The sequence below is a fragment of the Rhinopithecus bieti genome, unplaced genomic scaffold (genome assembly GCF_001698545.2).
Source record: "Rhinopithecus bieti isolate Rb0 unplaced genomic scaffold, ASM169854v2 scaffold_51734, whole genome shotgun sequence".
NCBI lineage: Eukaryota > Metazoa > Chordata > Mammalia > Primates > Cercopithecidae > Rhinopithecus > Rhinopithecus bieti.
Window position 1 is genome coordinate 798,543 of NW_016820683.1, and position 22,264 is coordinate 820,806.

The following is a 22,264-nucleotide window of genomic DNA, read 5'->3' on the forward strand; positions in this document are numbered from 1 at the left end:
TGAGAATAGACCTGCTTAGTAACCTGCAGAATCCTCCCCACTGCTTCCACCACCCATGGAGTTCAAGTTATTAGGGTATTAGAGAGACCAGGCAGAACCACTATAATTATATCACCTCCCCTCTAAAAATCTTTCTGGGGAAATTACAGAAATTAGCGCCACCATCAAAGATTTCAGAGTTGTAGGGGTAGTGATTCTTATCACATTCCAGTATAACTTGCCTGTTTTTCTGAAAAGCCACATGGACTGTCGAGGATGACTATAGATTATTGCAAATATAATCAGGTGATGGTACCAAGCATAGCTATAGTTCCAGTTGTGGGCTCTTTACTAGGGCAAATCACAGCCCCTGACATCCAGTATATAGGTGTCAACCTAGAAACTTTCCTAAAATCCCTATTAAAGATAATGAGAATCACTTAGCCTTCATGTGACAGAGACTACAGTATACTGTCTTTACTGTCTTGCCTCACGGTTGTGTCAACTCTGCTATGTCCTTCAATAGAGGCAAGAGGGACCTTAAATTTCTTGAGGTCTGTCCCACAGAGCATCACACTGGCTATCACATTGATGGTCCAATGCTAACTGGACTAATGCAAGAAGTGGCAAGCACTCTTGATGCTACATGTATGTAGGAGATGGCCAGTAAATCCTGGGAAAGATCAAGGGAATGCCACATCTGTGATGTTTTTAGAGTGTCCGCTGGTCTGGAGCATGTCAGGATATCCCCTCTAAAGTCAGAGACATGTTATTGCATCTGAAATGCCCAACATAAGGAAAGAAACATGATAATCATGGGCCTCTCTGAACTTTGGAGGCCATGGGTATGCTGCTCTATTTCCTGCCAGTTTTGAGTGAGGACCAAAGCAAACAAAAGGCCCTGCAGCAGGTCCAGGCCTCTGGATAAGCTGCCCCAACACCTGGATCATATAACTTAGCAGAACCAATGGTAAGGGAAATGCCTGAGGCAGACAGGTGATCTGTGGAGCCTCTGACAGGCAGCAGTCGGAATATCACAGAGCAGACCTCTAGGAGTGGACCGCTAGGGTTTTGGAGTAAGGTCATGCCTTCTTCTGCCTACAATGATTATCCAGCTAAAAAACAACACTTGGCTTGCTACTGCACCCTGATAAAGACTGAATGCTTGACCACAGGACACCAAGTGACTATGTCAGCTCATGTTATGGGTGTGACCTGATCCATAGAAGATGAAACTGGATGTACGCAGTAGCATTCCACTGTCAAATCAAAATGACACAGATGAGAGCCGGGCGCAGTGGCTCACGCCTGTAATCCCAGCACTTTGAGAGGCTGAGGCAGGCAGATCACAAGGTCAGGAGATTGAGACCATCCTGGCTAATACGGTGAAACCTCGTCTCTGCTAAAAATATAAAAAATTAGCTGGGCGTGGTGGCGGGCGCCTGTAGTCCCAGCTACTCAGGAGGCTGAGGCAGGAGAATGGCTTAAACTCGGGAGGTGGAGCTTGCAGTGAGCCGAGATTACGCCACTGGACTCCAGCCTGGGCGACAGAGTGAGACTCCATCTCTTAAAAAAATAAAAATAAAAATAAAATAAATGACATAGATGAAACCAGTCCTGAAGCCCATGTAAACAATGCAAGCAGGTGGATCATACTCCATGGAGCATGATCCCACTCCTTCACTGCCTCTCCCTCAACCTACACCTAGAGCTTCATGGATAATTCTCTATTGTCATTCAAAAGGGGTAAGTATAGGATTGGTTTAAACATGAAATTAGCCAGGATTGCTAATACGTCAAGTATGCCAGCGCTACCCAGAAGTGGGTAACTGCTAAACTACAGCCCCCCTCAGAAGTGCTCCTGAAAGACCGCAGGAGAATCCTCTTAGTCAACAGCATTGGAAACAGTACATCTTCACACAGGACATCCTGGAAGACAAGATATCTAATGGGTGCTGGCCAGGGACTCAGAAAGAGTAACAAGGAGGCATGTGGATGGACCTTTCAGGATGTGCGCACAATGCGAAGATATTTACGTCACTATAAATGCTTGCTAGGGGACGTTCACTGTGGAAGAGGTCCTCAAAAATCAGGTGGGAAAAGTGCTCGACTTAGTGGCTGTCAATAATGTTCTTTCCTAGTCATTCCAGTGGGTGTTCAGCGGGCCACGTAGCAAGGATGACCTCAACAGGCAGGGGCTCAACAGCATGACTGCTCCTCACCAAGGTGACCTGGCTACCACAGATGCGGAGCATCCAAAATGCCTGGAGTGGCAGCTGATGCTACATCACTAGCAGGGAAAACAGCCAGTTACCAGGTGGCAGGTTGATTACATTGGACCCCTTTCTCTTCTTCTTTTTTTTTTCTTTTTGAGATGGAGTCTTGCTCTGTCGCCCAGGCTGCAGTGCAGTGAGTGACACAATCTTGGCTCACTGCAACCTCCACCTCCCAGGCTCAAGCAATCCTCCCACCTCAGCCTCCCAAGTACCTGGGATTACAGGTGTGCACCACTATGCCTGGCTAATTTTTGTATTTTTAGTAGAGGTGGGGTTTCACCGTGTCGGCCAGGCTGGTCTTGAACTCCTGATCTCAAGTGAGCTGCCAGCCCCAGTCTCCCAAAGTGCTGGGATTATAGGTGTGAGATCCCGCGCCTGGCCCAGTGCTTTGTCTTCACAGGGAGAGACACATTGTGGGTGCAGCTTTGCCTTCCCGTCCAGAAGCCCTCTGCAAGCACCACTGTTCGTGCACTTACAGAACACCTTATTTATTTTCACAGCACCTTACGAACAACCCTACACAAACTAGTCCAGAGTATAAAAAAGAGCAAATACATTCCAACTCTTTTTGTGAGTGTAACATGACCTTAGAATCAGAATATGACAAAGAGAATTTTAGAAAAAACAACCCTAGCTAATTTACTCATAGATATAGATGCAAAACTCCTGAACAAAATATTAGCAAATCAAATCCAGTAATATATATCAAAGATAATATATCATGGCCAAATTCAGCTTATTCCGGGAATTCAAGGTTATTTTAATATCTGGAAATCAACTAATTTATGTAATTATTAATTATGTATTATTAATTATAATAAATATTTTAATAATAAATATAATTATTATTAAAGGAGAAAACCATATAACTACCAATATAAATGCTAAAAATGGAGAAACTCAACATATAGTCAAGACAAAACTGTTAAGGAACAGAGATCTGCAAAAACATGAGTTAAGCCTCTATCTTAATGACAAAATGTTTAAATCATTCTCTTTAAGTCTAGGAAGTCCATGATCACACTTTCATTTAGCACTGTATAAGTCATTTCACCTAGCATGGTATGGTAAGAAAACAAAAGACAAAGTGTATGGCTTGAAAATTAAGAAATAAGTTCATTTCTATTTATAGATTAAATGATTTTTAACATAAGAAACCCAGAAGAATCTACAGATAAACTGGGAAAACTGGTAAGAATTAAGCAGATCTGCTGGATACAAAATCAATATACAAAAATTAATTCCATTCATTTTCATCAACAAACAAAATGCAATTTATAAAATGACACATTTTACAGTAGCAATGAAAATACATAAGTACCTCGGACTAAACCTAACAAAAGATATACAGAACCCGTGTGAAAAACTATAAAAAAACACATTAAGGAAGACTTAAATGAATAGAATGATTGGATATCATAAAAATGTCACTTCTCCGAATTGACCTAAAGATTCAATGTAGACCCAATCAAAACTCCAACAGGTTTTATTCAAGAAACTTGACAAACTTTCATGTGTGAAAGCAAAGGGTCAAAAATAGCCCAAACTAATCCCACCACTTTGGGAGGCCGAGACAGGCAGATCTCTTGAGTCTAGGAGTTCGAGACCAGCCTAGGCAACATGGCAAAATCCCATCTCTCCAAAAAAAAAAAATTAACCAAGTGTGGTGGTGTGAGCCTGTAGTCCCAGCTACTTGGGAGGCTGAGGTGGGACAATCACCTGAGCCCAGGAAGTTGAGGCTGCAGTGAACTGCAGTTGTGCCACTGCATTCCAGCATGGGCGACAGAGTGAGACCTTGTCTCGGGCGGGGGCGGGGGGAAGCCTAAACATTCCTGATGAAAGAAAAGTCATCAAGAATTGTTACAAAAGTGGCGTGATTAAAACTATTTATCAGTGCCGGGTTGGCCATATCACTGATGGAGCAGAATAGGGAGGCTATAAACAGTTCCATGCACATATGTAAATCTACTTTAGGTTACAGATGTCTTTGCAGTTCACTTGGGAAAGGACCGACTTTTCAATAAATGATTCTGGGACAGCTGGCTATCCATTTAGAAGTAAAATTGGACTTCTACCTCAATCATACACCAAAATTAATTCCAGCTGCATTAAATATTTAATTGTGGGAAGCAAACTATAAGAAAATGTTAGTCTATATAGAATTATCTTTATAGTCTTGAGATAAGAATTTCTTAAAATAACACAAGATACATATGAAAAGTACAAACCATAGAGAAAAAAATTCTACCTCATTAAAATTCAGAACTTCTGTTATTCAAAAACTCCATACAAAGTGTAAAGACAAGTCACAAACTAGAAAAACGTTTATGAGATATGATACTTAGGCTCCAGAATAAAGAACTCTGACAAATCCATTAAGAAAAAGACAAACAACCAAACTGAAGAATGACCAACAGACATGAACAGACACGTCAGATGAGGAAACGTGAATGAGTCATACCTATGAAATGTGTCGACATATGAAAATATGCTAAATTTCATTATAAGAAATACATTTTAAGACTGGGTGCAGGGGCTCATGCCTGTAATCGCAGCTGAGGTGGGTGGATCACCTGAGGTCAGGAGTTTGAGACCAGCCCGGCCAGCATGGTGAAACCTCGTTTCTACAAAAAACACAAAAATTAGCAGGGCGTGGTGGTGAGCGCCTGTAATCCCAGCTACTTGGGAGGCTGAGGCAAGAGAATCGCTTGAATCTGGGAGGTGGAGGTTGCAGTGAGCCGAGATCGTGCCATTGCACTCCAGCCTGGGCGACAAGAGTGAAACTGTCTCAAAAACAAACAAACAAACAAAAACAATGATAAATATTTTAGAACAAATGATACCCACCCATTAGACTGGATTTTTCTAGGGGAAAAATTGGTGAGGACACACAGCAACTGCAACTAGAACTTTGGAAAACAATCTGGCATTACCTAGCAAATTTGAAGATGTTCATATCTAATTGTATGGCAATTTTGCTTCCAAATATATGCCCTAGAGAAACTCCTGTCCATGAGAACCAGGAATCATGTACAAATATACAAATGTAGAAACAGCATTATTTACAATATAAGAACTTGACACATAATGAGGATAGTATTCCACAGTAGAATAAACAAATGCATTATAATATAAACATACAGTGAAATACTATACAGCGGTGAAAATAGGTGAATCAAGAAATGATATTGAATGATAAAAGTCACAGAAAAAATAAATTCATAATGACTCTACTTATATAAAGTTCAAGAGCCTGTGAAACGAAATATATGTTGCTTAGAGTAGTAGTAAAACTATAAAGAAAAGCAAGGAATAATGAGTAAAGAGAGGTTCCTCTGGAGGTAAGGAAAGGGGTAAGTCAGCGAGGCAAGTCCCTAGTGCTGGTGGGAGTGTGAGGGAGTAAGACCTCCTCTCTGCTGCAGGCCAGAGTGTGAACAGCAGATAGCCGCATGCCTATGGAGGGCAAAGGCAAGGGAGAAAAGGAGAAGAATGGAGGATTCTGTACCACAATAACTTTCCTACTTTATTTTTGTCTTGAGCTGAAGTTGCCAAAATCATAACATGGAAATTAGAACCATCTGTTGACAGGATAAGTTAGTGAACTGGACAGAATTTACCAAGAGAAATTCAGAATAATGTATTTTAGAATCTGTGTCAAATCACGGAAAAATATAAAGCAAGCCTATTTTATTTGAGAGGGGAAAACAATGCCATTTCATCATTGTTTATAAAAGTAAAAACACAGAAATAACCTAAATGACCATTGGTTAAATAAAACAGTATACATTAACACTATGGTACGGTGTTATAGTTGTTGCAAAAAGTTAAACAGACCAGAATGAGAAAAGTGAACCAACGGAATAGAATTGAGTTGTTAAACAGATACTATTTAGTGCAGGTTAAAGAGTCATTTCAAAACAGTAGAGAAAAATAGACTAGTCAATAAATGTTGAGACAACTGGCTGCCCATTGCCCTTATCTAAAACCATTCGCAAATACTTTAAATGCACATGGATTACAGAAAAATTAAAATAAAATATGGGCGAATGTGTTCTATAAACTTGGTATAAGAAAACCACCTTAAAACACAAAACCAAAAGCTATGAAGAAAAAGAGGAATAAATATGACTAAATAAAACATAAAACTTCTTCTACAAAGGCACCATTAAGAAAGTTGAAAGACAATTCACAGGCTGAAAGATATTTGCAACATAAATAGCAGAGAAAGAATCAGAATATATCTATATATATATATCTATATAGCTATAAAATCAATTTAAATGAAAAAAATCCAAAAGAAAAAATAGGTTAAAAAACAGGTAATCCATAGAAGAGGAAATAGAAATATCTACTCAATATGTGGATATATGCAAATTATACCTACTAGGTAATGCAACTTTTTACCCAAGTGATAAAAACATAAGGCTTGAAAACATCACGTGTTGGTGAGGGTGTGGTGACCAGGCTGCAAACCAGGGTGTGAATTGATACTGATATTCTGAAGGGCTGTTTGGCTGTATGAATTACGATGAAAATGGGCACAAATTATGACCCAGAGAATCCATTTCTAGGAGCACACCCTAAAGAAACATTCACATATGTGCACAAGGTTATTCACTGAAGCATTATTTGTAACAGTGAAAAACATCAAAATGTCATCAGCAAGGGAATAAGCTATGATAGCCAGGATTGCAGGAGTTTTTAAAAATATAGCAAATCTCTACATATTGACATACACTGAAGGACAGCCAAGTGATATTCTTAAGTTAAAAAAAAGCTTCAGAAAAATGCAGAATAATGTTTTAAAGCTAAGTCAATTATATATATTTCTAAAGGTACATGTATGTATGTAACACACAGACAAAGGTATCGGAGATAATCACCAAACTGGTAATAGTTCACTCTGGGGAGGGGACTGTGTTGGGGTAAGGGACAGTCAAGAGAGGTTTTGACTTTATATTTGAATTTGTAAAAGTTGAGTATATTCACTTATATAATTTTAAAATAAATATTTATAAAACAATTATATACAAAATTATAAACTGTGTAACAGGGGAATGGGCAAAGTCCCCTGGGAACATAGTGAAAGGAGAAACCAGTTTAGCAAGCAGAAAGATTTTGTAGCAGTTGTGACATTTTCACTGGGCCTGGCTATTCAAATAGGATTTTGTCAAGGATTTATAATTTGATGGAAGATTGTGGCAGATTATATTTTCCAAAGATGACTATACCAACATATGTCTCATCCAATATGCTTTTCTTTCGATATGACATTGACACTCCTCCATGGAGAGGCTGGGGAGGGTCTATGTCCCCACCCCTTTAAACTTGGGCAGGGCTTTGTGATTGCCTTGATGAACAGAATGAGGTGGAAGTATTACAGCATGACTTCTGAGATTATTCAACTTCGGTCTGGTCCTTTCTTTCACAAAATACTCATCCTTGAAACATAGCCACGATGCTGTCAGGAAGCCCAAACTAGCCTACATGGAAAACCACATGAAGAGGCTCATGTGGGGAGGAACTGAGGCCTCCAGCTGACAACCAGCATCAACTGCTGGACACGTGAGTGAGCAGGCCTTCAGATGATTCCTGCCCCAGCCTTTGTGCTCCCTGGCTAAGGCTAGATATGCATCATGGAACAGAGACAAGCCATTCCCACTATGCTCTATCCTAATTCCTGACCCGAGAATCCTTGAGCAGAATAAATGATTATGCCACGAAGTTTCAATGCAATGTGTTACACAGTCAAAGTAACTGGAACAAAGACATTCTAAAGAGAAGACAAGTAATGGAATGTCACAGGGCACTGTGAGTACTGGCAGTTTTAGGTGATGAAGCCCATAGTCTGGCTGGGACCAGACTATGAAAAGTACTTGTATGGTACTATTTTAAAAATTAGACTTATCCTATTGCCAGTGGAGAACTGTTGAAAGCTTTTAAGCTGGGAAGTGAAATGCTAAGATCTGCATTTTAGCAAGATATCTCTGAGACTACTGTAAAGGAAAGATTGCAGAAATGAATGACTTAAAATAGAAAAGCCCCTCTGATTAAGATGGGTCCCAGCCAAGTAAAATGGTGGGATCCGCGCTCTGGCTACATGTTTTTGACTTTTTCCTATTTAGGGTTGCTTCTTATGCTCATTTATACTCAATTTCACTTGTATTAAAATGTTAGGAGGGAAAACTTCTGTCCATACAAAAACCTGCCACAGATGTTTAAAGCGGCTTTATTCATAACTGCCAAAACTGCAACCAAGATATCCTTCAATAGGTAAATGGATAAACTGTGGTACATTCTATTCAGCACTAAAAAGAAAAGCGCTATCGGCTCAGCGCGGTGGCTCACGCCTGTAATCCCCACACTTCGGGAGGCTGAGGCAGGTGGATCACAAGGTCAGGAGATTGAGACCATCTTGGCTAACACAGTGAAACCCCGACTCTACTAAAAATACAAAAATTAACCAGGCATGGTGGCACGCGCCTGTAGTCCCAGCTACTCGAGAGGCTGAGGCAGGGAGGCAGGAGAATCGCTTGAACCTGGGAGGTGGAGGTTGCAGTGAGCCGAGATCGCACCACTGTACTCCAGCCTGGGTGACAGAGTGAGACTCTGTTTAAAAAGAAAAGAAAAGAAAAGAAAAGGAAAGAAAAGAAAAGAAAAGAAAAGAAAAGAAAAGAAAAGAAAAGAGCTATCAAGCCATGAAAAGACATGGAGGAACCCAAAGTGTTAATTACTAAGTAAAAAAAAAAATCTAAAAATCATACATACCATCTGATTCCAACTATATGATGTTCTGAACAAGGAAAAACTATGGAGACAGTAAAAAGATCACTGGTTGTTAGGGGTCAGTGGGAGGGAGGGACGAATAGACAGCACAGAGGATTTTTAGGGTAGTGAAACTACTACGTCTGATACTATAATGGTGGATACACATCATTACACATTTGTCCAAACCTACAAAATGTATAACACCAAAAGTGAACCCCAGTGTAAACCGTGGACTTCAGATGATTATATGGCAATGGAAGTTCATTGATTGTAACAAATGTACCACTCTGGTGTGTAATACGGGGTACATGGGAAATCTACTTTCTGCTCAAATTTGCTGTGATCCTAAAACTGCTCTAAAAAAAGAAAGTCTATTTTTAAAATCTTAGGAGAAAAAAATGTTAGGGGGGTGTCAGAATACAAAAACATTTTCCTTAGTGCTCTTCTTTCAAGCTTCTGGATCTAAATCTGTTTAAGAATACAAAGCAAGCTGTCTAAAAATTATAACCACTTGTAACTAATTATCTATGTGACTAATGCCATCCTTATACAAACATCACTATAACCCCAATTTCTCGTTTTGTGTTTATTAAAATATCCTCATCATTCTCACAACTTGCTTTGTAAGAAAACTCTATAAACATGAACTTGAAAAAGAAAATAAACCTATACTAATAAACTCTAGCACTTATACACTGGATATTATAGATCTATGTAAGGAGAAAATGTGAGATGCATGGTCCAACAAGAGTGAGAACATATAACTCAAAACATAAAAAGCCACCTCTGTGGTAAGGGATAAGATGCCTGTATGAATATAAAAGCAAAGATTTATAAGGTGATGAAAGATACTAATGAGAACGTTTCATTCTCATGTTGGCAGAAGATCTTCCATTCTACTTTCTGAGAAAATCAAGAGGACGAATGCATTGAAAATTGAGAGTTCATGGAGAATAGAGACAGGATGCAGTGACTTAACAGTGAGTCAGTCAGATCCTCAAGGAGCCAGAGTAGTCGCTGATCCCAGTTGGAACTCAATCGTGTTATTTATTGAGGCCAGTTTTGTATAATTATATACTGTGCTTTTCTCTAATGTTAATTGTTCAAGAGATGATTAACCAATTTGTGGCTACTGTGCATCTTGCCTTTTCACATCTTCACTTAATGCCTGCCTTTGAAAGAGGTCATAATTTAAATTCTTTATGAAAAATAGGAACTAAAATTAATTTTCGATTTAAGGCATGTAGTCAATTTTGAAACAATGAAAAGGAAAAGTAAAACAGAAAGAGAGAAAACACTGAAACAAATGGTAAAACAAGATTATAGGACCATGTTGTGGTTTGAATTTATCCATGCTAGTTCTGTCCCTCATTAACAAAGTTAAATAGAAGCCAACGGTTGCTGTATTTCACCAGTTTACCTGCACCCAAAAGATTACAAACTTCTGCTGCTTCTGACAAGCATGTGATTGGAGAGACAATGGAAGGAGGTGTTGCTAGTAAAGGCAGCTTTGGATCATCATCAGAAAATGTCATCAGGTCCTGACAGAAAACACGAGAACATGATAAATGAAGAAAAAAATTAATATCACTGGATGGACAATTTATGGAGCTACAAAGTATCTAAATGTGCTAACATCATCATAAACACATTCTGATTTAATTAACTCAAACATACATCTATCATGTGGCTGTCTACTGGGCATAGGGAGGTTTTCTGCCCTTGGGAATCCCCACCCCTTGCTGAAGACACCTTGTGTAGATAGCAAGGATTTTGTTTAGGGCACTACCTTTACCTACCACCCTTCAGCATCCCTACAGCATACTATCTCAGAGGCCAATTATCTTGTCTCATTGGTAATCATAAAGCCAGTTGTATGTATCTTTTATTCATATTTAAAACTTTTAACTTTTATCATCAAGTAAAAACTAGACACAAAAGATAATCAATCCAATCATGCAGGTTAAACAATAATCAAATGATGGCTAATCGTGTTTCATTTATATCCCTACCATGCCTCATTTGAGATCTGTGACAACCTGTTTCACTTTGAGGCAAATCCTAGAATAATCCTTTATTTCATTATGTATCTCTGCCTTAGTCCGTTCCGGTTGCTATAACAAAATACCATCAACTGAGTGGCTTATAAACAACAGAAATTTCTTAGTTTTGAAAGTTAGCAAGTCCAAGATCAAGGTGCCAGTACAATATCATACTGATGTCTGGCGACGACCCACCTCCTAGACAGTCATTTTTTCACTGTAACCTCTCATAGAAGAAGGTGACCAAGGAGTTCTCTTGGCCTCTTTTATAAGGGCACTCATCATATTCATGAGGGCTATGCCCTTATGACCTAGTCACCTCCCAAAGATCCCGCCTCCTAATACCATCACTTTGGGGGTTAGGATTTCAACTAAGAATTTGGGAGGAAAACAAGTGTTCAGATGATAGCAATCTCTGATAATAGCTGCATCAAACTGATAAACTTCACAGCTCCTAATGTCATCAATTACCATGAACTGTTCATATTTCCAACTTCTCCTAAATGTCATAAACAGGTTTTTCTACAGCTTGTTTGAAAAAGGATCCAAATGAAGTCTATAGAGTAGGTTTAGTTGGTATGTTTCTTTTTTTCTGTGAACTAGGGATTTTTCTCCATTGTAATTAACATACAGTAAAATGCACAGACCTTAAATGTAGAGCTCAATAACTTTTATCATATGAGTATGCAGTTATATAGTAACCACATTTCCTTCACCCAGAAAGTTTCCTCAAGCTCCTTTCCAGCTCTTACCATCCCACCACCCTGCATCATGACCGCTCTTCTATCCCTATCACCATTACTGAATTTTGCCTGTTCTTGAATTTCATATGAATGTAATCATACAGTATGTATACTTTTGTGTCTGGTTCCTATTGCTCAACATAATGTACATGAGATTCATCCATGTTTTGCTGTGTAGTTCCTCCCTCCTTTCCTACCTGTAAGAAAGGTAGGAATGTACCTTTCTTGTGAATGTGAATGTATCACAATTTGTTTATCCATTCTCCTGCATATGGATAATTTCCAAAGTTCATCTATTATGAATAAAGCTACTATGAACATTCTTGCATAAATCTTTTTGTGGACAAATGCACTCATTTTTCCTGGATACTACACGGTAGTAGTATAGCATTTCTAGCTTATAGGACAGGTCTATTTTTAACTTCATTAGAAATTGCCAAACCATGTTCCAAAGTGATTTACCACTTTTAAAAACTCAACTTTGAGTTCATTTTACTTCCACATGTAAGAAATAATAGAGCCTATGTAGCCTTTGCTGTGTTTCTTCCAAAAGTAACATCTTGCAAAACTGTAGTACAATATCCTACTCAGGATATTGACATTGAAGCAGTCAATATACAGAACATTTCTATCACAATCACAAGAATCCTTTCTGAGCCCTTTCATAGACATACACTCCCTCAACAGAACTAATCTGTTCCTAGTCTCTCCTTCATTTTTATAGTTGTGACATTTGAAGAATGCTATATAAATGGAACCATATAGTATGTAACCTTTTGGGACTGGCTTTTTTAGCCTTGCATAATTCCTAGGGATTCATCCAAATTGTTTCATTTCAATAGTTTCTTCCTTTTCATTGCGTAGTACCCTTGATACAGATGTAACATAGTTTAACCTGTAAAAGGACCTCTGGGTTGTTTCTAGATTTTGGCTATTACAAATAAAGCTGCTGTGAACATTTGTGTACAGGTTTTGTATGAGATACTTTTCTTCTTCTTTTTGAGACGGAGTCTCAGTCTGTCGTCCCGGCTGGGGTGCAGTGGCACCATCTTGGCTCACGGCAGTCTCAACTTCCCAGGCTCAAATGATCCTCTCACTTCACCCTCCCGAGTAGCTGGGACTACAGGTACGCATCACCATGCCCGACTAATTTTTTTTTAATTTTTTTTTTCTTTTTAGAAATGATGTTTAGCCATGTTGCCCAGGTTGGTCTCGAACTGCTAAGCTCAAACAATCCACCCAACCTTGGCATTCCAAAGTGCTGGGATTACAGGCATGTGCCACCGTGCCAGCCTAGATGTTCATATCTTTGGTATAAATTCCTAGGAGGGCAGTTGCTGTTCATATAGTAGCCACGTTTAGATTTATTAAAAAGTACCAAACTGTTTTCCAGAGTAGCTGTACCATTTTGCATTCCTACCAGTAATATATTAGTGTTTTAATTTCTCCATATTCTCACCAGCATTTGGTGTTGTCACTACTTTTTTATTTTAGCCATTTTGATATTCATTGCATATTTAAATTACATTTTCCTGAAGGCTAATAATGTGCAACAACTTTTCGTGCGCTTACTTGCCATCTGTATTTGCTAAAATGACTGTTCATAACATGTGCCCATTTTCTAATTGGACCGTTTGGTTTTAAACTGGTGAGTTTTAACAGTTCTTTAAATGCTTTAGATATTAGTCCTTTGCCAGATAAGGGGTTTACAAATATTTTTTCCCAGTCTGTAGATTATTTTTCCATCCTCTTAACCGGGTCTTTTGCAGAGCAAACGTTTTAATTTTGATGAGGTCTGATTTATCATTTTCCTTTTAGGGATCATGCTTTTATCCAGTTTTTTTTTTTTTTTGAGATGGAGTCTTGCCCTGTCACCCAGGCTGGAGTGCAATGGTGCGATCTCGGCTCACTGCACTTGAACCTCCGGGTTCAAGTGATTTTCCTGCCTCACCTTCCCAAGTAGCTGTGATTACAGGCACGTGCCACCACTCCCAGATAATTTTTTGTATCTTTAGTAGAGACGGGGTTTCATCATGTTGGCCGGGTTGGTCTTGAACTCCTGACCTTGTGATGCGCCTGCCTCAGCCTCCCAAAGTGTGGCGATTACAGGCACAAGTCACCGTACCTGGCCTCAGTTCTAAATCTCAAAGATTTTTCTCCTATATTTTCTGAAAGTTTTATAGTTTACATTTAAGTCTGTGATTAAGTCTGTGATTTAAGTCTGGAGTGGATTTCTATATAAGGCTTAGGTTGAGATTCATGGTTGTCTGAATGTCCAATTGCTGTAGCACCATTTTTTGAAAAGGTTAATCCTCCTACACTGAATTTCTTTTGCACCTTTGTCAAAAATCAGTTGGTCATGTTTGTGTGTGTCTATTTCTGGGTTCTCTATTCCATTCCACCGATCCAAGTGTCTGTCTCTCCACCAATACCGCACTCTCTTGAATACTGTAGCTATACACAGGTATTAATATCAGGCAGAGGGATTACTCCCATTTTGTTCTGCCTTTTCAAGACTGTTTTAGCTATTTTAGGGCCTGTGCCTTTCCATATCAATTTTAGAACAAGGCTATTATCCCTATAGAAAACCTTTCTGGGATTTTAATAGGAATTACATTAAACCCATAGAATAATCAGGGTCATCTATATTATGACACCTTTACTATGTTGAGTCTTCCAATCCATGTAACATGACAGGTCCCTATTTGGGTCCTCTTTAATTTCATTCATCAGTATTTTATAATTATCAACATATAGATTCTGTACATGTTTTGTTAGATTTATGCCTAAGTATTTCAATTTGGATTTATACCTAAGTATTTTAATTTATACTTCAGTATTTTAATGCCTAAGTATTTCAATTTATACTTAAGTATTTCAAATGGTATTGTCTTAATTTAAGTTTCCACATGTTCATTGTTAGTATGTAGACATTCAATTGATTTCTGTATGCTTTTATATATTGCTGGATTCAACTGGCTAATATTTTGTTGAGAATTTTTTGTGTCTAATTTCATGAGAAATATTGGTCTGTAGTTTTCCTTTTTTGTTCCATCTTTGTTTTAACTTGGGATCAGGGTAATACTTGCCTCATAAAATGAATTGGGAAATGTTTCCTCCTCTTCCATTTTCTGGAAGACATTGTGAAAAATTGCTGTTAATTCTTTATTTTTTTATTTTTTGAGTTTTGAGACAGGGTCTTACTCTGTCACCCAGGCTGGAGTACAGTGGTGCAATCACGACTCTCACTGCAGCCTCAAACTCCCAGGTTCAAGCAATCCTCCCACCTCAGCCTCCCGAGTAGCTGGGACTACAGGTGGGTGCCACCGTACCTGGCTATTTTTTTTTTTTTTTTTGGAGGGATGGGGTCTCTCTAGGTTGCCCAGGCTAATTCTTCTTTAAATGTTTGGTAGAATTCTCTAGTGAAACCATCTGGGCCTAGAAATTTCTTTTTCAGGGGACTTATCCTTCAAATTCAATTTTTAAAATGATTGTAGAACCATTGAGTTTGGGTAGTTTATATTTTCTGAGAAATTATTTCTTTTGATTTGTCAAAGTTATAAAGTTTTTTGGTTTTTTTTTTTTTTTTTTTATAAAAGTCTCTCCCTACCTATGTATTTTGTTTTTCTTTTTGTTTTGTTGTTTTGTTTTGTTTTGTTTGAGACAGAGTCTCACTCTGTAGCCCAGGCTGGAGTGAAGTGGCATGATCTGGGCCCACTGCAAGCTCTGTCTCCCAGGTTCGAATGATTCTTGTGCCTCAGCCTCTTGAGTAGCTGGGACTACAGGTGTGCACCACCACGCCTGGCTAACTTTTGTATTTTGTATTTTTTGTAGACATATGGTTTCACCATGTTGGCCAGGCTGGTCTTGAACTCCTGGCCTCAAGTGACCCACCTGCCTTGACCTCCCAGAGTGCTGGGATTATGGGCATGCCTGGCCCATAAGTATAAAGTTGTTGGTATTAATCCCTTACTATCCTTTTAGAGCTGAAGCAATTGTAGTGGCTATCTCATCTCATCCTGATACTGGTGATTTGTGTCTTCTCTCTTTATCTTTGCCAGTCTTGTTAGAGTTTTATCAACTTTTATTGTTTTTTAAATTATTTTTTATTTTTTTTACTTATTTATCTTTTTTTTCAAAGAACTGGCTTTTGTATCATTCCTTTTCTCTGTTGTTTTCCTGTTTTCAATTTCATTAATTTCTGTTCTTTATGATTTCCTTTCTTCTATTCCTTGTGCATTTATTTCGCTTTTCTGAGTTTCCTGAGGAAAGAACTTAGATTATTGATTTCAAACCTTTCCTCTTTTCTATTGTAAGCGTTTAAACAATTAAAATATTTTAAATGTTTACATTATAAATGTAAGTACTGTAAATTTCCCGCTCACCACAGCTTTAGGTGTATTTCACATATTGCTGATGTTGAGTGAACCTTAATGTAAACTGGACCTTGGGTGATTATGATACGTTAATGTAGATTCATTGATTATAAAAATTTGACACTCTGGTATAGGATGTTGATAGGGGTGGGAAGGGTGTACTTGTAGGAGGGGTAGAGGACGTAAGGGGAAATCTCTGTACCTTCCACTCCATTTTGCTGGGAACCTAATATGGCTCTAAAAAACAATCTGTTAAAAAAACAAAAGAAAAGACCAGAGTGACTTTTTTTTTTAATTTTGAGGGAGAGTCTTGCTCTGTTGCCCAGACTGGAATGCAGTGGTGTAATCTCGGCTCAAGCTGTCCTCCCAATTCAGCCTCCCTGGCGGCTGGGGCTGTAGGCACATGCCACCATGCCCAACTGATTTTTTTTTTTTTGTAGGGCCTCAAGCAATCTTCCTGTCTTGGCCTTCCAAAGTACTGGGATTATAGGCATGAACCAGTATGCTTAGCCCAGGGTAACATTTTGTAAAGATTTAAAAAATATTTAATAAAGATCTTATAAACATTTTATAAAGATTTCTATAAAGCAAAAAAAGTCATAAATAAAAATTTTAAATCAAATGGAAAATAGATAAAGAACAAGGAAGTGGGCTAATTCTCTAATACACAAATTGCTCTTAGGAATTGGTAAAGACAAAGATGAGAAACCAAACAGGAAAATAAGCAAAGGACATGAATAGAGTTCACAGTAAAAGAAACAAAATGCCCAATAAACACATAAAAGTTACAATAAAAAATTAAAATAAAATTTCCTTCCTCTCAGATTGACAAAAATGAAAACTTTTGATAACGGTATTTGCAAAGATGAGGGGAATCAAGATGATAGACTGTATAAACTGTATACCAGTACTGTGTACCAATATAAACGGGTACAACTTTTAGGAGGACAATTTGGCAGTACTTTTCAAAATTAAAAATAAGTATAACCTTTTGGCAATTCCCCTTCTGAGACAGCATCATAAAAATATATGTACAAGGGTTATTATTGCAACTATGCTTTAACAGGCAAAACATGAAAATCCAAGTGATTACCAGTAGGAAATGGCTAAGATTATATATATATGTGTGTGTGTGTGTGTGTATATATGTATGTGTGTATATATATGTATAAAGAATACAGCACAGCAATATGTACTGATATTTAAAAAGTCTGTAATATTTAGTTTACTAAAAAAGCATATTTTGAAATATACATTGAATGATTACATTTATTATACAGAAAGATGTCCATGATATATTGTTTAGTTCAAAGCATGCTGCAGAGCAGTACATATTGAATGAGACCAGTTAGGTAAAAGAAATGTGTGGACACAAAAATTTCCCCCAAAAATCACTAGAAACTGCTGGAGTTGCCTCTGGGGAAAGGAACTTGAGAAGCATGGAGGAGTAAGGAGTCACTCTGCTCTGCACTCTTTACCCTTTGATGTTGTCTGAACATTTTTCAATAAGTACTTTCTAATTTAAAAAGAAGTAGCAAGAGTACAAGCATGAAAATAAAAAAAAACTTTTAAGCATAAAACGATGTAGCAAAAAAGTTGCAAGAAAAATGAATTAACATAATTAGAATAAGTATAATTTCCATTTCTCTAACAACTTTGGTGAAATCAAATTTTAGGAATTATAATAAATGGCATCCCAATAAACCAAAAGATAAAAATGTATACTCTTCATTTGGCAAAATAACAAATGAAGGCAGTAGGAAACAAACATTTGTCGTGTATCACTATCAATTTAGTAAATCACAACTAGACTGAAGGTTTTGGTCAGCTTTAATTTTGTGTGAACCAATTCATAGCATCTCTATCTGTTTCTATGGAAACAACTGCGACCAAAAAAATCACAACCTCATTGTTGAATCTCCTCAAACAGGAAAAGAGTAAGGTCTTTTGAGGTGATGAAAAGCTGCAAATAGCCTTATTCATTAGCAAATCTAATAATAAAAATTCTGGGCAGTATATATAGAGAAAACAGATCCATGTCTGTCATAAATTTAAAGTCTTTCCTTAGTTTTGAAAGTAACATTTAGGCAAGCACTGTTCTGCTTTTAAAAGCTCTATTATGAATTTTGTTTACTGCATTTAAGATAAATTTTCTTTTATTTATAAAAGAGAATAGTTAAAGAGGTTTCTATTTAAATTTTTAAGAGATATTTTAAGGGCCCCTCATTCTGCCTAAGCAATCATTTATTTCTCATTCTGTAGATGTAGTACATTTGACAACAACAATTAGGTTTACTGTTCGACTTACTAGGTTTTTTCTTCTGCAACAAGAGCAGACTACTGAAGAGGACACACTGGAATGTAACAAATGCTCCTAATAGTAATAAGAAAAGATGCTTGTCAAGAGGATAATGGGATATTGTTATAATACAGTGATGTTCTGAAAAAGGAAAATCCAGCTTCTAAACTTCTTTTGAGAGAAATGCACCATTTTTTCTCACTGAAATAAGATGTAGAGTGATGTAGATCAGTAACACTGAGTTTCTCTGAAGCAAGAAAAAAACAGTAATCAGGATTTAAAGACTGATACAAAAAAAAAAAAAAATAGGTGACATTTTATGTCTTTGGTTCCAAAGCACATAGGATTATTCAAGTCTGTTTTCTACCTCAAAAGCCATCAGCAGAAACTAGACTGACCTCAAATTTTAAAATCATTTTGGCTGGGCACGGTAGCTCACGCCTGAAATCTCAGCACTTTGGGAGGCCGAGGCAGGTGGTTTGCCTGAGGTCAGGAGTCAAGACCAGCCTGGCCCACCTGGGAAAACCCTGTCTCTACTAAAAATACAAAAATTAGCTGGACCTGGTGGCAGGCACCTATAGTACCAGCTACTTGGGAGGCTGAGGCAGGAGAATCACTTGAACTTGGGAGGCAGAGGCTGTAGTGAGCCAAGATCGTGCCAATGCACTCCAGCCTCGGCAACATAGAGAGACTCTGTCTCAATAAATAAATAAATAAAATCATTTTGACTTAATGTCTTATCTTTAAATTTTATTTATTTATTTATTTTACGAATGGGGTCTTACTGTGTTGCCTAGGTTGGAATGCAGTGGCTATTCACAGGTGTAATCATAGCATACTATCTCCAGTTACAAACTCCTTGGGCTCAAGTGATCCTCCTGCCTTAGGCTCCCAAGTAGCTGGAACTACAGACACACACCACTATGCCTCATTGTCTTATCTTTTAAAATAATCTATGTGTATACACACACACACACATACACCTGAGACAGAGTCTCACTCTGTCACCCAGGCTGGAGTGCAGTGGTGTAATCGCAGCTCACTGCAACCTCTGCCTCCCAGGTTCAAGCGATTCTCCTGCCTCAGCCTCCCAAGTAGCTGGGATTACAGGCAGACACCACCATACCGGGTAATTTTCATATTGTTAGTAGAGATGGGGGTTTCACCATGTTGGCCAGGCTGGTCTTGAACTCCTGACCTCAAGTGATCTGTCCACCTTGGCCTCCCAAAATGCTGGAATTACAGGTGTGAGCCACTGTGCCCAGCCCCTAAAATAATCTATGTATTTTCAGTCGGTGAGCTATTACGAAATTAAAGAACAGTGAAATTTTAATTTCATGTAGCTTTCTAAGCTATTAGAAAAACAATTGGATCCAATACCTAACTGGGTTGGGGAAAGGCATCAGGAACAGAAAGTAAAACAGAAAATAATAATTCCAACCTTCCTCATAGGAATTGTGGCAGGGAACACTAAACAAAGCACTCTGAGCACAAGACTAAAGCAGCATCTTTCACAGGAAAAAAAGAGAAGCTAACGTTCATTTGCTGTCTATTATTCATTCATTTCTTCAGTAACAAAAATTTGTCAACTGAAGATTCAGCAATGAATAAAGACTAAAAATGTCTCAAGAAGATTTTCTTCTACTGGGAGAAACAGAAAACAAACAGAAAACGAATTAATGAGATAATTTCACAGTCATGAGTGAAACACGTTTCTAGTATGTATGTTCATACTTTGGGGATACCTCCCTTCTCCAAACATAGAGCAATGAGAGAGAAAATGCAAATGTGAAAATTAAAAAGATATAGTCATGCTCAAAACCAAGATTAACATCTTCATGGAACAGAAACAAATAATGGTAAGGAGAGGTTGAAGCTGTGGAGCTTTGGGGCTCTGGGTACAGAAAATGTCAGAGAAAATCAGGAGCTCAACTCTTGAAGGCTACAGTGTTGATTCAGGATAGGAGTGCTGAATATGGACTCCCTGCTTGAGATTATGCTCAGGTATTAGGATCCCCACTTACAAAGGAAGCTGAAATAACCTGTCATCAGTCACAGCCTGGGGTTGTGGCTGCTAAAAGTATTAGACTCGGATAGGAGAGAGGACACAAACCTCTCTAGAAATTAAAATACAGCATCCTTTGGTCTAGGGACGAGATCTGCAATATCTCTGATACCAGCAAAAGAAAGCAATCCCAAGCTGCCAGTAAGTCCTGAATGGGGATGAGTAGTTCTAGGCATCAGGAGGAGGCAAATGAAAGACTGTTAAGCAGGAAGGAGAAAGGACACAGAGAGAAAGATTAAGAAACAAAAACAAAAACTTGAGCTACTCAAGATGAGCTTATAATCCAATAGTCTAAAACACAGAAAGAAAACCAAATTCACCTTGAAAAAGTCAATATAATAAAGAAATACAAGGGGCAGGTACAGTGGCTCATGCCTGTAATCCCAACACTTTGGGAGGCCGAGGCGGGCAGATAACCTGAGGTCAGGAGTTCAAGACCAGCCTGACCAACATGCTGAAACCCTGACTCTACTAAAAATATAAAAAAATAGCCAGATGTGGTGGTGGGCATCTGTACACCCAGCTACTGGGAGGCTGAGGCAGGAGAATCGCTTGAACCCAGGAGGCGGAGGTTGCAGAGAGCTGAGATCATGCCACTGCCCTCTAGCCTGGGTGACAAGAGCAAAATTCCATCTCAAAAAACCAACCAACCAAACAAACAAAATAAATAGAAAGTATTTAAGACTGAGTACACGTAGTCTTAAAAGATAATGAAAAAGACAACATTTAATTTACAGAATAAATAAGAAATAAAAACAGGCAGATATGAAATAAGTACAAATGGATATAATTAAGAAGCAATGAGAGGTTCTCTAAATAAAAAATAGAGTTACTGAAATAAAAACCCAGCAGAGTGTGGTGGCTCATGCCTGTAATCCCATTGCTTTGGGAGGCCAAGGCGGGAGATTGCTTGGGCCAGGAGTTCGAGACTAGTCTGGGCAATATAGTAAGACCTTGTCTCTACAAAATATTTAAAAAATTAGCCAGGCATAGTGACGCACTCCCAGCTACTTGGGAGGCTGAGGTGGGAAGATCACTTGCACCCAGGAATTTGAGGTTACAGTGAGCTATGATCATTCTACTGCATTCCAGCATGGGCAACAGCGTAAGATCCTGTCTCTAAAATAAATAAATAAATAAATAAATAAATAAATACCTCACTGGACAGAAAAATTCTAAGTGGGCACCTATGAAAGGAGAATAAATGAATTGAAAGATGATCTAATTAACTACAATGCAGTATGGAGATATGACACAAAAAATGTTTTAAAAAGCAGTTGAAAGACATTAAAAATGACATAGTAATCCAATGTATATTTAATGGAAATTAAGCAGAAAAAGTTTTCAAGGAAATAGAGGAAAAGTAATGTTTGAAGAGCTGTATGCTAAGATTAAAGATGTGAGTTGTCATGTGAAAGAGCAAACAGGAGTTAAGTAGATATTAAGTCTGAGAAGGTCGCAGAACACTGCAGAAAGAACAGCAAGTCCTGTTTCTGGTTCTGGTGGCTCCCTCTCTCAAGATCAACTCAGGAGGTACTATAAAGGAACGACATCAAAATGAGAAGAAACTGAAAGCCCCTGGTGAGACACAGAGCTCTTTTGAACTGGTACATTTGTGTGAGAGTGAGTAGGGGTGTTGGTGCTGGCTTTATCCTGGGATGGAAGGAAGGGAGTCTGCAGTGACAAGATAACATAGGAAGAAAGTATCGTAATGAC

At 38.2% G+C, this 22,264-nt stretch overlaps 1 protein-coding gene across 4 annotated transcripts in view; it reads right to left on the reverse strand.

Annotated features, from left to right (window-relative positions):
• ENTHD1 (ENTH domain containing 1) overlaps positions 1-22,264 on the reverse strand; it is a 154,162-nt gene that overhangs the window by 72,091 nt on the left and 59,807 nt on the right. For all 4 annotated transcript variants that reach the window (XM_017859861.1, XM_017859863.1, XM_017859865.1 and 1 more), the window contains one exon: positions 10,444-10,564. In XM_017859861.1, the coding sequence (XP_017715350.1) occupies positions 10,444-10,564 (121 nt within the window). The remainder of the gene's footprint in view (positions 1-10,443; positions 10,565-22,264) is intronic.